This window comes from Bison bison, unplaced genomic scaffold, assembly GCF_000754665.1.
Source record: "Bison bison bison isolate TAMUID 2011002044 unplaced genomic scaffold, Bison_UMD1.0 scf7180017864527, whole genome shotgun sequence".
NCBI lineage: Eukaryota > Metazoa > Chordata > Mammalia > Artiodactyla > Bovidae > Bison > Bison bison.
Genome location: NW_011495078.1, coordinates 10,282,350 through 10,297,172, shown reverse-complemented (window position 1 = coordinate 10,297,172; position 14,823 = coordinate 10,282,350). Strand labels below are relative to the sequence as shown.

Here is a 14,823-nt window from a genome sequence, read left to right as displayed (position 1 = left end):
AGGATCATATCCTTCAGAAACTGGCAGACACGTGTACGTCTGGATTGCAAAGCACACGCTCAGGAGTACAGGAAAACATGCAGAAGACGGTATTATTCAACCTGTCACAGTGCCACGAGTCCGCTCGGAATTTAGGCCATCAGGTTCTTCCGTGGGCCCTCTTCCCGCCCCCAGCCTCCCCCACATGCCTTTGAAAGTGGGCCCTGAGAGCACACTTAGAGATGTCCACCGCCCCGGACAGGATGAAGGGTGATTCCATTTGGCTTTTGCCTCCCTGCCATCATGATGCCCAAGGAGCCTTTGAGCTACAACTGCTTTTTTCTAACAAAATGGAGCTGCCTGGTCACGCCATCTCTCTTGCCCCCAGGGGAGATGCTCTTTGGTAGGAATCAGAAAAATCTTCAGGTGGTGGTTCTAACTTGAGTAAGCAACACTTCCCCCAACCGTGTCTTGTCTCTGGACAGACCAAACCCTGGCTTGTGTGTTTATTCACAGAGATCTAGGATGGGCCCCCCACCCCCCATACCGGGCAGAAATTCCTTGTATTGGAAATGTTCTGGTGGACTGAGCTGCCTTTCATGTGCCCCTCATCATTTGAGAGCCACCTAGAAAATGGGCCATTAAAGTCCTGGGCTTGCAGATTGTTTCCCTTCAGTGGTTTTAAAAATCTCGAGTTATTGTCTCTTGGTGTAGAGGATATTCACGTTATATTTCGTTTTCATCAACTCTAACCATCCTGTTAACGCTGGAAGGACCACGTAATGTTGTGCTTAAAAAGAAAAAGTAACTTTTTCAATCATGAATATAATTTTTGATGTCACTGGAAAAAACCCTGAATTTTAAATATTCTTTTGCCCCAAATGAACACCAAAACCTTTTGTCTTAACTTACTGATAACACGGTCCAGCCGCTGTCTCCGGGGAGCCGGGGGTTTGACACAGCCGTCTGCTGCCACCTACCGGTGAGTGCTGGCAGCACCCGCCGCTCTGCTGGCCGGCCCAGCTGCAGAATGCGCGTCCGCTGGGAAAAGTTTCTAAGGGAATACAGGAAAATTCTGTCTTCTTTGTAAGGTTTTAAGATGTTTTTCTTAATGATACAGGATATTACTGTTTGTCACTAATGAATTACTGGACTCGTTCCGCTTTCGAGAAATTTCGTACACAGCTGGCTCACAACACAGGGCAGAAGCAAACGAGCGCGTTTCGCTTCCGTGTGCAGTAGTGGAAAACCGTGTGACTTCAGAGGTGGTGTGACTTAAAAGCTGAAAACGGATTGTGAACAATTGCTGCATTGGAGGAGGAAAAGTTCATCATGTGACCTCACTTTTTTTTTCTCCCCCTTTGTAGTACAAGGTGCGTATCCTCACCAAACTCGCTGCAGAGTTGAACAAATTTATGCTGGAAAAAGCTGCCGAGGACACAAGCAGCATTCTGCGCTCCCCAATGCCTGGCGTGGTGGTGGCCATCTCTGTCAAGCCCGGGGACCTGGTGAGGACCGACCCTGTCTGCCGGGGGGCGGGGGGAGACCGAGGCAGGGTCCCAGTCTTGAGTCACGTCACCCCACAGTACAGCAGAGGAGCTTTTGCGCGCTCTTTGTCCAGCATTTCATATCACAGTCTCTCTCAGCGCCTCTCCTGCCCAACGACCCAGGGAAACTGGAACAGAAATAAGGCCAGATCCATTGTTTCTTTGGCAAATTCAGCATCTCAAGAAGTGTTTATTTAAAATTCCTATTTACCCTCTAGCTCTCTGTGGTTTAAGTATTCCTGAAGAAGTCATACCAAGAAATAGCCCCCTGATGGGGGAACTTTTGGCACGCATCCTGGAATAAACGGGAAGGGTGCTAAGGAAAGTTATTGCCGTAATCTGTGTGGTACCAGAGCACTTCCCAAATAAAATGTAGGATCAGAGGTTGAATTTTTATTTTGACCTTGTGACATTAAGGCATAAATCAAGGGTATATTATTAGTGTTTCCTCACATGTTCAGTCTCCAGGTCATTTGCTGTGGACAGATTGGTAGGATACAGTCATTGTCCTAGAACAGATAGAAATCTATTGATCAGCATCAAAAGTAGAAAGAAAACAAAGGTGCAACGGGAAGGTTTCCAGGGAGAACTTCAGTCCTTGCGTTTCTATTTCTGCGCTGGGAGCACAGCCAAGCACCGTGGTCTTCAGCGGATGATACGGTGATTCCATTTTGTGTCTCAGTTATGTCACAGGCCTTTATGCATTTTCCTGTCAAGATGACATGAAAACTGCCTCTCTGTTTCTTTATTAACGTAAGTAAATTAATGTTGAGAAAAACTAATGTAGTTGGTTGGCATTAGCTTCTAAAAAAGTACTTGCAGTAAGCAAATATTAACAAAAAATGATTGATTTCAGTTGTTTTAAAATGATTAGGCCTGAAACTGATAATGAGAAGTTGGAAAACTGACCCAACAACTGCTTTACTTGATGACACAGAAATGGAAGTACTGGCTTTTAAAAGAGGTTCAGAGCTGGGGATTGTTAGGTTTGAAAGCACTGACATCCCCAGAAGAAAGCCCTCTTTAGGACTGTTAGGCTACCTAGCGTCAAGGGTTTGGGAAAGGTGATGCGGATTCAAGATTGGGTTGGATATGGCGGTGGGGGTTGCCTTGTATCACTTCCTTCTGAAGGCTTTGGCCTTGACGTTGAGAAGGCCTATACCCACTCCATGAGCAGAGCAGTCAGTGGAATCTCCTAGCGACTAGGAGTGTAGGCTGGTAAACAGTGGGAGGGAGTTGGGCTTTGGTTGTTTTTATTTTTTCATTTTCCTCCTTAAGCTTTTTCTGGAAGCCATAGAGGCTGTGTACAGCCATCCTGAGCTTGTCAGTTCTAAGTACGTGGCTTTAATTATAAAACCACATTTGCACTCAGGAAAAAACAGTCAGTGTTTAACTGAAATCCTTGCTTTTCTAACACCTGAATCAGGGCCTTAGAGGAGGGAAGAGGATGGGGAGGCTGCTCCTGCTGGGAGATGGGGGTAGGGGTGGGATTCAGGCTGGCGGTGCCCTCCCTGGAGGACGGGGAGCCCACAGCCTTCTCCTTTACATCAAGAGCTTCCTCCTGGCCTAGCTGCTCCAGAGACCACAAGGGTTTGGCCTTCATACTCTCAGTTTCCTGGTTCATAATTTAATGTGGGAAAGCACAGCATTTTAGTAAAATGGGACAGTGTGGTATTAGGTCTTGGTTCATTTGGGGGGAGCTCAGACATCGGATGGAGCAGGCAATGGCACCCCACTCCAGTACTCTTGCCTGGAAAATCCCATGGGTGGAGGAGCCTGTTGGGCTGCAGTCCATGGGATCGCGAAGAGTCGGACATGACTGAGCGACTTCACTTTCATGCATTGGAGAAGGAAATGGCAGCCCACTCCAGTGTTCTTGTCTGGAGAATCCCACGGACAGGGGAGCCTGTTGGGCTGCTGTCTATGGGGTCACACAGAGTCGGACACGGCTGAAGCGACTTAGCAGCTTAGCAGCAGCAGCAGACATCGGAGACCACCACCGATAATTAAATGTGGGTATTCAAGAGTGGTTTGCCTTGAGAAGGAACTGGGGCCTCTGTTTTAAGGATTTCTTTAAAGACAGGGCACGTGACGGGCTTTCGGGGGAGGCCCACAGAATCGCCCGGGCACCGTGCTTGTCGGTGTGCACCTGTGTGCCCAGGCTGCTCGTGGAGGGCAGGTGGCGTTTACTTTCTCTCTCCAGCTTCCGATGCCGCTTTTGGCCCTTGCAGGACTTCCTTTCATATCCTGTATCATTGTATTTCGATAATGCAGTATTCTCCCGTGAGTTATTATTTGTAAAAAATGTCTCAGACTGCTAAGACCCGAACCAGATGCAGGGGGTGAGACGTTTAGTTGCCTGCTCTCCTAACAGCTTCTACAATTAATGCTGCCTTCTTGCGTAATGAGAACACAAGGAACTTTTCTTGGGCCAAAGGCACGGCCCATACCTGAGGACACGGCAGGGCACGTTGTCTTGTTCTTGGCGGTAACAATAGCTTGGCTAGGGTTCCCCTCTTATCAGTAGAAAGATAGTGGAATTAGTCATCCTGCGTATTTGCAAGGAAAACACTGAGAACAAGGAAGGACCTACCTGTATTCTGCTTTTCTTTGTAATGTTATTTCGTATAGTTTAAATGCCAGCTATCTGTAATTTTTATATTTAGTTTAAGTAAAATCTGATGCGTCTTGGAATGGTGGGCCTGGTACTGTAGCGTGTCACATAGGTAATAAAGGGCAAATCTGTTCTGCAAAGTAAAGAGTTTTAAAAGAGCATAAGGGCCTCAGGACAAAATGACCCAAGGTGGCCCTTTAGAGCTGGTCGGGCCGTTTAGAGGTGGTCAGAGAGCTCAGTGAGGAGAGGACTCGCCCTGCCCACCCCCCCACCCCACATCCCCAGCACAGAGGCTGGGTTTTACTCTTCAGTGCTCATTTTAAGTTCACACAGCAAAAGTCGCTAGTACTTTTTCAGTGTGTATTACATGCTGTTTGACATTAAATGTGGTAGGAAATCAGTTTTTAAATGATTGTGTAATAACCTTTTTGAATATGTTGGGAGGGAATGCTAGTTCATAAGTGGTAGAATGCATATAAGCATGAAGTCAGGGTGGATTGGGTACAGCTAGAATCACACATTTAATTCAGAAAACAGTTGCCAGAGTGACTTTTATATGCCTTTCCTATGTGCCTTTTTCATCTTCCTTCTGAAAACAATCTTAAAATAACTGATTTTTCATTTTGAAAAATACCTACTTTTCTATACATTTAACAATATCATAAACCAGGGGCACTTCTATAATCAAAGCTGACATTTAAAAGATAACTTGTTTTAAGTTTTGAAACTACTGTCTTTATGATTTCTTGAACAAAAATATTAAAAATACATATTCTTTCAGAATGATGCTGAATACATTTTCTCCCCCAGCATTAGACTTAGTGCTGCTGAATTTGTGGTACAATTTTCATTTTGATTTTGATATCAGAAAAAATAAAAATGAGGCAACCCACGGGGATATTTTAATATTGCATTTAAGTAAGATTCTTTCTAGTTCTGTTTAGATTCTACAGTCATCTCAGATTTGCATCAGAAATGCTCATCTAGTTTGATGGATATTAACTTATTGTGGTAGTCGTTTCATGATATATGAACTTCAACTCATTTTGCTGTATACCTTAAATTTATACAGTAATGTATGCAGTTATACGTAAATAAAATGGGAAATTACAAGAAAAAAAAAGAATACCCATCTAATACATCACAAACTGTGAGATATGAACCAGAAGCAGGCTGTATACCCATTTACATTTCCGTCTTTCTTAATTATTATTTTGTAAGTTACTAGTTTGTCAGACCAGGTAAAATCATAGATCGGTATTAAGTACCTGTTGCTGCTTTTTTTAACCACTTAGCCTGTTCAGTATTGGCAAGACAAGAGTTTGGAGTGGTTCATTGGGGCTGAGATGAGGAAGATCCACTTTGGAGCGAAACTGACTGTTAGCAGGAGGGTACTTAGCTGTTGGAGATTGCCGCTCTCATGAACAATTATCTTGGGCCAAAAAAAAAAAAAAGGTATATTCTATAAAGTGCACAAGGAGAACATAAAGTGTGGAATCAGTAGTAGGCGCATCCCCCAGGACTCACGCTGGTTGACTCCTCCGAGCACGTGCTCCTCTGGGGGCGGGGGTGGGTGGGGACGTCCACTGCCCTGGAGACGCGCAGTCACAGGTGGTTCAGAGCTGCCCTGCGTCCCTGAACCACCTGTGACTGCGCTTACTGCAGACTGAAGGAAGTCTCGAATGAACCTGCCAGGAGACCTTCCTCTTCGTCTGTGAGGCCGCCTCTGCCTGCAGGTCTCCCACAGGAGAAGGGCTGGGTGGGGGTGACTTCGTCCTCACGCAGCCCAGTGCTGAGAGCTACATCTCTCTGGCGGAGGACCAGGCCTGGATGTTGGATAGAGTCTCCAGTATCTGGGATTTCCAATCCTGAAATAATTGCCATCGTTGTTTCCACGTTTACATAGCGGTGGTTATTCAGTGTATTGGGTAAACTGCCAGTGTTTGGCCCACACCTGGCTGTATTCCAAGGCAGGTATAGCTTCGTGCGTTCATTCTGGAACATTTTTAAACCTTAAATTATGAAATACTACAGACATAGAGAACATTGCAGAGTATAATAATACACGCACTCATATGCTCTCTGCTCACCTTCACCGTATTTTCCTTCAGATTTTACTTATTTAACAAAAAATGGCCGATACGGAGAACGTGCCCTGTGGCCTCTGCCCAGCAGAATTCCTGCCCTGCCTTCTTCAGAGGAATGGCCATCCTGAATTTGGCCTTTCTGTCTTCTCCAGATGACATTTATTTTTGACTGTTAATGATGAGTTTTTGTTGGTGGTAACAGTTGGGGAGTTTTTACAGTTTTAACTTGACAAGGATCAATATAAAATGAAGTATTTCTGTGGACCAATCAGATATTGTAGGCATGTCTGCAGGTTGGCGTCTGATTTTATTTTTCAAGGGATGATCTCCTTGGGGTGAGGCAACATGTTTTCTTTGTTTTAAACATTTTTGAAGATGACAGTTCCCAATCTTAAGGAGATTCCAAATATCTTCTCTTGCCATTTTGCTAAAAATAATAATAACAATAATAAATTTTTAAAAGGTCATTGTCTCACAGAGTCCTTTAAAGCAACATACTTCACATAGATTGAGAATTCAGAGTGATTTGTTAAAGGTACCATCAGTGACATCAGTTTTAACTGGTTCTCTTTGTAACTTAGAGGTTCTGACTCCAGTTTTGAGTTCACTTTGGGGTGGTGGGAAGTAGTAATTCTCTTCATTTTAAGGAATTTCCTGAAAAGCTGGATGTGTTTTGTACTGGCCGCCTCTCTGTATTCTTGCCCCAGACTCTCAGCTCCCCACTTTGATGCCCAGCTCACGTCCAGGCCAGGATGGCAGCCTCAGGTGGGAGGGTGAGGGGGCACCTGGGGCCCCAGGAGTGCCAGGCTGGGCCAGTGCCTCTCCCCGCAGCAGCCTCCTGAGGGAGTCTTGGGTGCCCAGACCCAGTAAAGCAGGCCTCATGCTACAGATAAGGGCTTTGGCATCGTTTCCATCGCCTGCCTGCTCTTTCTTTGTAATCCGATGATGGTTCCTTCCATCACTGTTTAAACACTGCCCGGTCTCCCGGGGTCTCTTCTCCCACCCTCTTTACATGAAGATCTTGGGATGTGAATGCACGTCTCTTCTTCGGGAAATATCAGGGGATATTACCCAGCCTATCTTAGCAGCTCAGAAAGAGGAAGTTATTATAATCAGATCCTCGCATTGCCTTTTAACCAAATCTGAGATGCCTTTTGCTTGTAGCTGTTAACTGCGTCTGTCTTCAGATCTAAGGGCCTCAAAATGCACCGCATTCAGGCACCTGTGTTCTCAGTCGCACAGCCTTTAAAACCGTAATTGAAGGATTTTCACTTTTGTGGAGTCGGCAGCAGGGTTGACACTGATCCCCGCTTTCGGGTGGCCCAGCACAGCAGAAGGGGAGACCAGGGCGGGCCGCTGAGCCCTCCGAGCCTTCTGTCTAATTTGGCAGAAAAACACAGAACGTAGGACAACAAAAGAAGGCTCCCTTTTCCATAAAAATTCTTCTTCCCACCCAACCTTCTTTCCCCCCCCAAGCCCCCCCCCAAAAAAAGGGATTTAATTTTTCAGCTGCATGCAGTGATTTGGTGCTCACTCTTGCATTGAAACAGTTGCTGTCTGAACAGGCAGGAAACACTTTTCTTTTAATTGCTGAAATCATTCGGAAGTGCTTCGTGCCCTGCTTCTATACAGCAGATGCTGTGCATTAATTGGCCTGCGTAGAAGTGACCCAGGGTTCCTTGCAGCGGGCCCAGTTTTAGGCAGAGGGCTTAAACAGCTTATTTATTATTTTGTATAATTTGGCGTACATTATGTGCTCCTGCACGTGTCGTATTTCATGGTCTGCAGTTTCTAATGTCATGTGGGTTTCAAAACCTGTGTTTCTCTGGTAATGTACTAGCAGCAGGTAAGCTCAAAATACCATCCATCAGGAGCTAATTTTTTATCCAGATACTCCAATGACTGATGAACCTGTCTTTTGTCTGAATGTTCAGCGCAGTAGAAAGCCATATGCCACTGGCGCAGTTCCCCATGCATCCTAGAGATGCTAGAGAGCAGGCCTGTGGGGGGTGGGGGGAGCCCTCCACGCCATTTGTGGCCTCTTTCCTCTATTTCCAGGATAACGCCTTAAAACAGCCCTGGTTGTGGACGACAGAAGAGGGTAGGGACTGTCTTAAAGGAAATCCGACTCCCACCATCCTTTTCTTCATCAGAAATATGACTGCACACTCTTAATAGGAAGCCTTGTTTTGTTACTCCCCGTCTGTTCAAAACAGACCTCAGCCCATTAGAAGGGCCTCCCTTGTGTGGAAAGACCACAGCTGTTACTGTAAATTTCATCCCGTCACTGTGTCACCCCCATTTTGTGGCTCTGAAGGATGAAATTGAGAAATGGAATACTGTGCAGTCATCCTTCACATCTCCAATTTTAGGCCTTTGCCATCATTTTCATGCTTTTATTCCAAATCAAATAACATTAGTGAGCTACAGCACCTTCTGATGAATGTCTGGTCCTGAGCGCAGCTTTCAAGTCTGGACTTGGGGTTGCGGGAGGGAGCTTCCTTTTATGTTTGGAGGAGCTCTTTCTCCCCTGTTTCTCCTCTCTTTCTCCCACTGCACCTTCTTGGAGCTTTCTCCTTGCCTTTGCAATTGGAACGATACAAGTTGCCAAATGCGTTCAGGCCAGAGCAGTGTCCCAGAGGGACACGTGCTGGAGAAGGTTCTGTGTCTTTTGTCTCTGGGGAAGGAGTAAAGCAAACCCGGTGGAAGGATATTGGGGGCTTTAATCAGAAATAAGAAGTGGTTTAAATCATTAGCACAACAAAGCCGACTATAAGCTTGAAGATAAAAGTCTCTGGGGAAAGAGTCCTCTGAAAATAAATGGAACTTGATAGATTTCCATATCATTTATAACTTCCCTTAATTACACTTGGAAGACTTGCCAGTAAAACTGGAAAATTGGCAGCCTATATCCATTAGAGTCATTTTGCCGACCATGGCAAGCAGCTGGCTTTACTGGATTTTATTTCCCATCACTCACAATTAATCATCAGCTGGAGATGTCTGAAACTCTTCAGCCCAGAGCGGTGCTGGGTGACATTCAGGCCTCCCAAACATGTTAAAATCTGCCGAGTAAATGGGCCGAGGTTTCTCCGCGGCTTACTCATTTCGGAGCAAGGCAGGCTCCCGCCTAATGAGTGCGCTCCGATAATCGGATGCGAATGTGAACCCTGACCCCGTGTCAAAGGAGAGGACGCAATAAGCCGGATGAAAGATACGGGATTCAGACTTCCAAACTTTACACCAATTAGACAGGGAGCGGCCAAGTACATCAGGCTGAGTAGGTTTATCAAAAAGACTTGCATGAGGCTTGTGACCATTTTGTAAGCCCGACATTGGAGACGTCCTGTCACAATCACTAAGTCTGTTATCAGATGATCCACCGGCGTGTCGGGGAAGTGTGCGCCCGCAAACCCCGCGGTGGCCCTGGTCCCGCGTGCGCGCTGTCGGGTGGAGACTCGGCCGTCGAGCGCCCTCTCTGCTCAGCCAGCTTAAAGCCGGCTTTCCGAGCACAGGGGGGAGATGTGGGCGGTGTTCCATTGCTCCTGGAGGTCGGGGAGGGGAGGGGGAAAGGCACCCCTGGACAAGGAAGGCACAAGGAAGGCACCCCTGGACAAGGAAAGGACACCCTGGACAAGGAAGCTTCCAGATTGTTGAGGCCTGTGTCCTACCGCCCGGGTGATTGTTGGCGCTGGACCCCGTGGGCCCCCAAGGTCGGGGGAGTAGCCACAGTCCCAGCCCCGGTCTGTTCTTTGACGTCCGGCCTGTACTGTGTTCGCTTCCCTGCCTCAGAGTGGTGAGGGATGAAATAGCGTGAATTTAGGTCAGGTTCACGGGCGTCTAGACGGTTGCGTGCCGTGCGTGCGTGCGTGCATAACACGATTCTGCTGACCGCACCGCGTCTCACTGTTTGGTGGAGCATCAGGGAACAACTTATCCCAGAGTTTTTTTCCTCTTTTAGGGACCAAGGAGCAGAAAGCAAACCACAGAGCAGATTGTTGTGCGTGAATGAGTGAGCGCAGAAGGAGACATGAATTAAAGTTCCACCAGATGACACAAGTCGAGACCAGCAGAGGTGGGGGAAGAAGGAGGGAGCGCAGACAGGATGAGAAGAAAGAGGGAGTCTGGAGGGCCCCGAGGCAGGGCGGCACTCCGATCCGCGGGCACTTTCTCTGAAGCCCTTCTAAGCAACTCTTCTGGGCGTCCTTGTCAGTCTGGTCTCTGCCCCCTGGGTGACCATTGGAAACCTCCCAGGTTCATTGGTTTCTTTTTCATAGTCGATCGAGAGACACGACCTGGGAGAAGGCGTGGTTCTTGCTAGGGGACCTGCCCACCTCTCCCGAGCATCTCTGCTGGATCAGAGGTTGTGTTTTTCTGGTGTGTGATTGGGGACCCACCCCTCGCAGCTGCCTGTACGTCCCCTCCTTGGCTGCTGGCACACAGAGCTGCTGGGACCGGCAGGTCACTGGAGTCCCAGAAGCTTCTGGCCATCAAGCGTAGCCGGCTTGAGCTGGACTGGGGCTGTGGCCGGTCCTCGCCCCGCCCTTCTACGCGTTTCCACTGCCGCCAGGCTCCAAGGCTCTGCTTGCACCTCCAGCGTAGCTGGCTTGAGCTGGACTGGGGCTGTGGCCGGTCCACGCCCCGCCCTTCTACGCGTTTCTTCTGGGCATCGTCGTGGGCAGTCTGGGCTCCGCCCCCTGGGTGACCACCGGAAATCTCCCAGGTTCATTCGTGTCTTTTTCACAGTCACATTAACCGCGAGTTCACTTTCTGGAAGATCCCGTAGAGCAGCGGTGAGGGGCTCTGTCTGGCCGGCAGTGCCAAGCAGCCGCCGGAGGGGCACGCTGGTGCCCTCCGAGAGATGCCCGTGGGGCTGAGGACAGAGAGGCGGGCTCTGGGCACTCAGACACCAGCGAGGAAGCTCAGCTGGGCGAGGGTGCTATGCAAGCGCCCGCGGCTCCCTCTGTGAGGAAGGAGCTCCCAGAGCCTGGAGGTGGAGAACCCATCACAATTTTTTAGACGGAACTTCCATTGCCGAATTTCAGATCCACTTTCCAGAAAGTTCCGCAGGCCCTGAGGGCGGAACGCGCGTCCTGGATGGGAATGCTGCCGTGTGCGGCCAGCCCTGGACGCGCTGCCTCTGAGAGCCGTGGTCTGGGCCCGCTGGGCATGCGAGCGGGGCTCCTCCCATCTCGCCGGGTTCCTCCTGCCTCTGAAAAGAGAGAAAAAGGCTCTGAGGTGTCGCCTCTCGGGCTGGCCGTTCTGACACCCCCCACGTGGTGAGGACGGACCCCGCAGTCGGCTCTCGGCTCTCTGGAAGGCAGGCGCTGGTGGGTCACGGAGGGCCGCGGGCACCGCGTGTCCGCCTGGCTTTCCAGCCTCCGTGCCAGCCACCAAGCTTGGCATCCCCTCTCCTCCCACATTTCCCGTGCCAGGAAGCAGCAGCCCGCCGCCCGACCGGCAGAGGAGAGGAGCACGCGGGCTCAGGCAGCACCGGTGCCAGCGAGACAGCCTGTGCCGCGCGGGGGCCGCGCGGGCTCGGGGTGGGGTGGCGGGGGGGAGGGCCGCGGGGGCTCGGAGATCGTCAGGGGATTTCGGGGAAGGAACATTCTCAGGCATTTCTGCCGCGCGGGATGGGCGCCGGCATCCAGCAGCCCCCCAGAGAGCCGGGTGCCCCGGAAGGTTCAGCTCTCTCATTTTGAAGACGGCGGGCTCTTTCCACAAAGAGACGAGGAGAATGTAGCCTGGCTCCTGGTACTGTCCCGTCAAGAGAAAGAAGACCCAGAAGGGCCCTTGTTCACCCTGAGGCCTGGGTGGGAGGGCCAGGTTGAGCCCCAGGGGTTTATACGGCAGCCCTGCCTGGATTTCCCCCACACCCACTGGCAAACAACAGTCAGTGCCCCTTGCAAGGAGGGGACAGGGCGCTAGGGGTCATTCCCTGGAGGAGTGACTCCCTCCCGGGAGCCACCTGCTTGTCTTGCAAAGGCTGGGACGGTGTCCCTGTGACCTGGATGCTTGGCTCTGGTTCCCAGGGCTCCAGACAGAAAGCCTGCCTTTTGATAACAGCTTTACCAGGACGAAGTTCACATACAATGCAATCACCCGGTAAGGTGTGCACCTCAGTCGTTTGGTCTCTTCACACAATCGTGCGGCGGCCGTCACCATAGTCAACCTTAGAACGCTTCGTCCCCCCAGAAGAACCCTGTACCCATCCGCATGCACTCCCCTCCCCGCCGCTGGAAACCACAGGTCTTTCTGTCTGTAGACATGTGCTAATTCTGGACACTTAGATTAAGCGGAAGACATTCTGTTTCTGCCACATCTCTTTGGCAGAAGTTGATTCAGAGGTTCCCCGGGGAAGGCCCCACCAGCAGCATCCAAAACCTCCAGTTGTCAGGGATGGTTTTCAGATGACAACTTAACAAGGGAAGGGCCTTTGTCTGCGGTCCCCCAAAGATGTGCTTGGAATATAAAGTATCAGAGGCTACTTTTGTTTGTTTTTTTGGCTGCATGGCTTGTGGGATCTTAGTTCCCTGACCAGGGATGGAACCCAGGGCCCTTGGCAGTGAAAGCGCAGAATGGTAACCCCTGGACCGCCAGGGAATTCCCAAGTACTAAGAGATTCTTGCTGCCATTGAGATTGTATTTCAGAGCTTTGACGAAGACTCTCTCAACAGCCTCCCTCTTGAACGTTGTTGCGAAATTCGAATGCTTTTCACACGCCTGCCCACTCTTTGTGCGTTTTCCAGGTAGCAGAAGGTCAGGAAATCTGTGTGATTGAAGCCATGAAGATGCAGAACAGTATGACGGCCGGGAAGACTGGCAAGGTACGTCCCCAAGGGCCGCACCTTGACGGCAAGCGGAGCCTCCACCTTGGAGTCCTAGACGTCGGGCCTGGGAGAGTCTGTGCGACTCCCGGTGCGGGAGGGGGTGGGTTGAAGAACAGTTGTTCTTCACCTTAATGTCTTTCAAATTAAGGGGTCTTTAATTTTTAATGTTTACGTCTGTCTTAGAGGCAGTGAGTTATCTGAGACGTAGGTGACCCAGCAGGAGATGGTTTTGAGAGACTGTAGAAATTAATGCAACTCTTCCAGATCATTTCCCCACAAAGAGAACAATTCAGTTTTAGATCAAGAGGAGCTGAAAGGCCACATACACACATGGGACTTCATGATTCAGGGAGGGGAGCAAAGGAGAGACATGTATTACTGAGATTTGTGAAAAGGAAAACTTCTTAAATGTACTTTCTGTCGAAGAAGATAGAAAAGTCCTTTTAAGCATAACTTCATCATTCTTCCTGACTTGAAAGGCACCGTTTGTAGCAGAATGATGCTTTCCTGAAGGGTGTTTTGCTTTGGAAGCACCGCACAGTGGAGCGAGGCGTGGCTTGTGTGTGGGGACAGCAGTGTAGACTGGCCGTGTTCTGCGCTGTGGTCACTCCCAGAAAGGGCGCTGGAGCCTCGGGCACAGTGGGTGTCCTGGCAGAGAGGTGCTGTCGGCTGCCCGTGGAGTTGGCGTCAGACACGGCATCTGTCTGCCTCCCGAAGAGCAAGTGAAACCCATGTTCAGGGACCAGGCCAAGGGGGACGCCCAGTCCCACCCCAGCCAGGAGGACAGAGGCCTGGCGCCGGGCCCAGCTGGAGGGGGCCTCGGACAACCGCTCCCAGTCTCCTCCCAGTTTAGGGAGAAGAGACTGGTGCGATCTGAGCTCCAGGGGAATCCTGCTTGCCATACCTGATTCCTTTCTAAGAAGTGAACGAGAACGTGTTGGTTTGTGCTCCTGTAAAAATTGTTTTGTGCGTTCCTTGGGATTAGTTGACATTTACGCTGCATTGTTGTCACGAGATTTCCCTTCGTGATGAGAACCTGACCTCATTTGGGGGACCCAGAATATGTGTCTGATGCATGCCAAGGGCTAGTGTGCCAGGTTGGGGATCTGATCCTAAAATGAATGTGGCCTTAGCTCCCTCAGGGAGCCAGGAGCCTGTCCGTGCACGTGGTTGATGTCTTCAGGGCCCAGAGTCTCACAGGGAGTCCCAGCTGCCGTCAGGGTGCTGAGGGGCTCTAGATAAACCTGCACTTTAGCCCTGCCCTGTCCGCTCAGTCCTGCCCCCCAGGGCGGAGGAGCGGGCCCAAGCCTGCGTGGGGCTGGTGGTTCTTGCTCTGAGAGGCCAGTTTTCCTCCCGGGGCCCGGTTCACAGTGGAAGCAGGCCCTCTACTCTGGAGTCACAGCATTATGATGGACACCGCCCGTCAAAACACCAGAGGCTCCAGACCTTAGAAAGCAGCCAGTTCAGTTTAGTCGTTCACTCATGTCCGACTCTTTGTGACCCCATGGACTGCAGCACGCCAGGCCTCCCTGTCCATCACCAACTCCTGGAGCTTGCTCAAACTCATGTCCATTGAGTCGGTGGTGCCATCCAACCATCTCATCCTCTGTCATCCCCTTCTCCTCCTGCCCTCAATCCCTGCCAGCATCAGGGTCTTTTCAAATGAGTCAGCTCTTCACGTGAGGTGGCCAAAGTACTGCAGTTTCAGCTTCAGCATCAGTCCTTCCAATGAACACCCAGGACTGATCTCCTTCAGAATGGACTGG

General features: G+C 50.0%; 1 protein-coding gene across 1 annotated transcript in view; it reads left to right on the top strand.

Annotated features, from left to right (window-relative positions):
• The window catches only part of PCCA (propionyl CoA carboxylase, alpha polypeptide), a 363,293-nt gene that overhangs the window by 347,018 nt on the left and 1,452 nt on the right, over positions 1 to 14,823 (top strand). The window contains exons 22-23 of the mRNA XM_010831489.1: positions 1,347 to 1,487; positions 12,977 to 13,054. Coding sequence (XP_010829791.1) covers positions 1,347 to 1,487; positions 12,977 to 13,054 — 219 coding nt within the window. The remainder of the gene's footprint in view (positions 1 to 1,346; positions 1,488 to 12,976; positions 13,055 to 14,823) is intronic.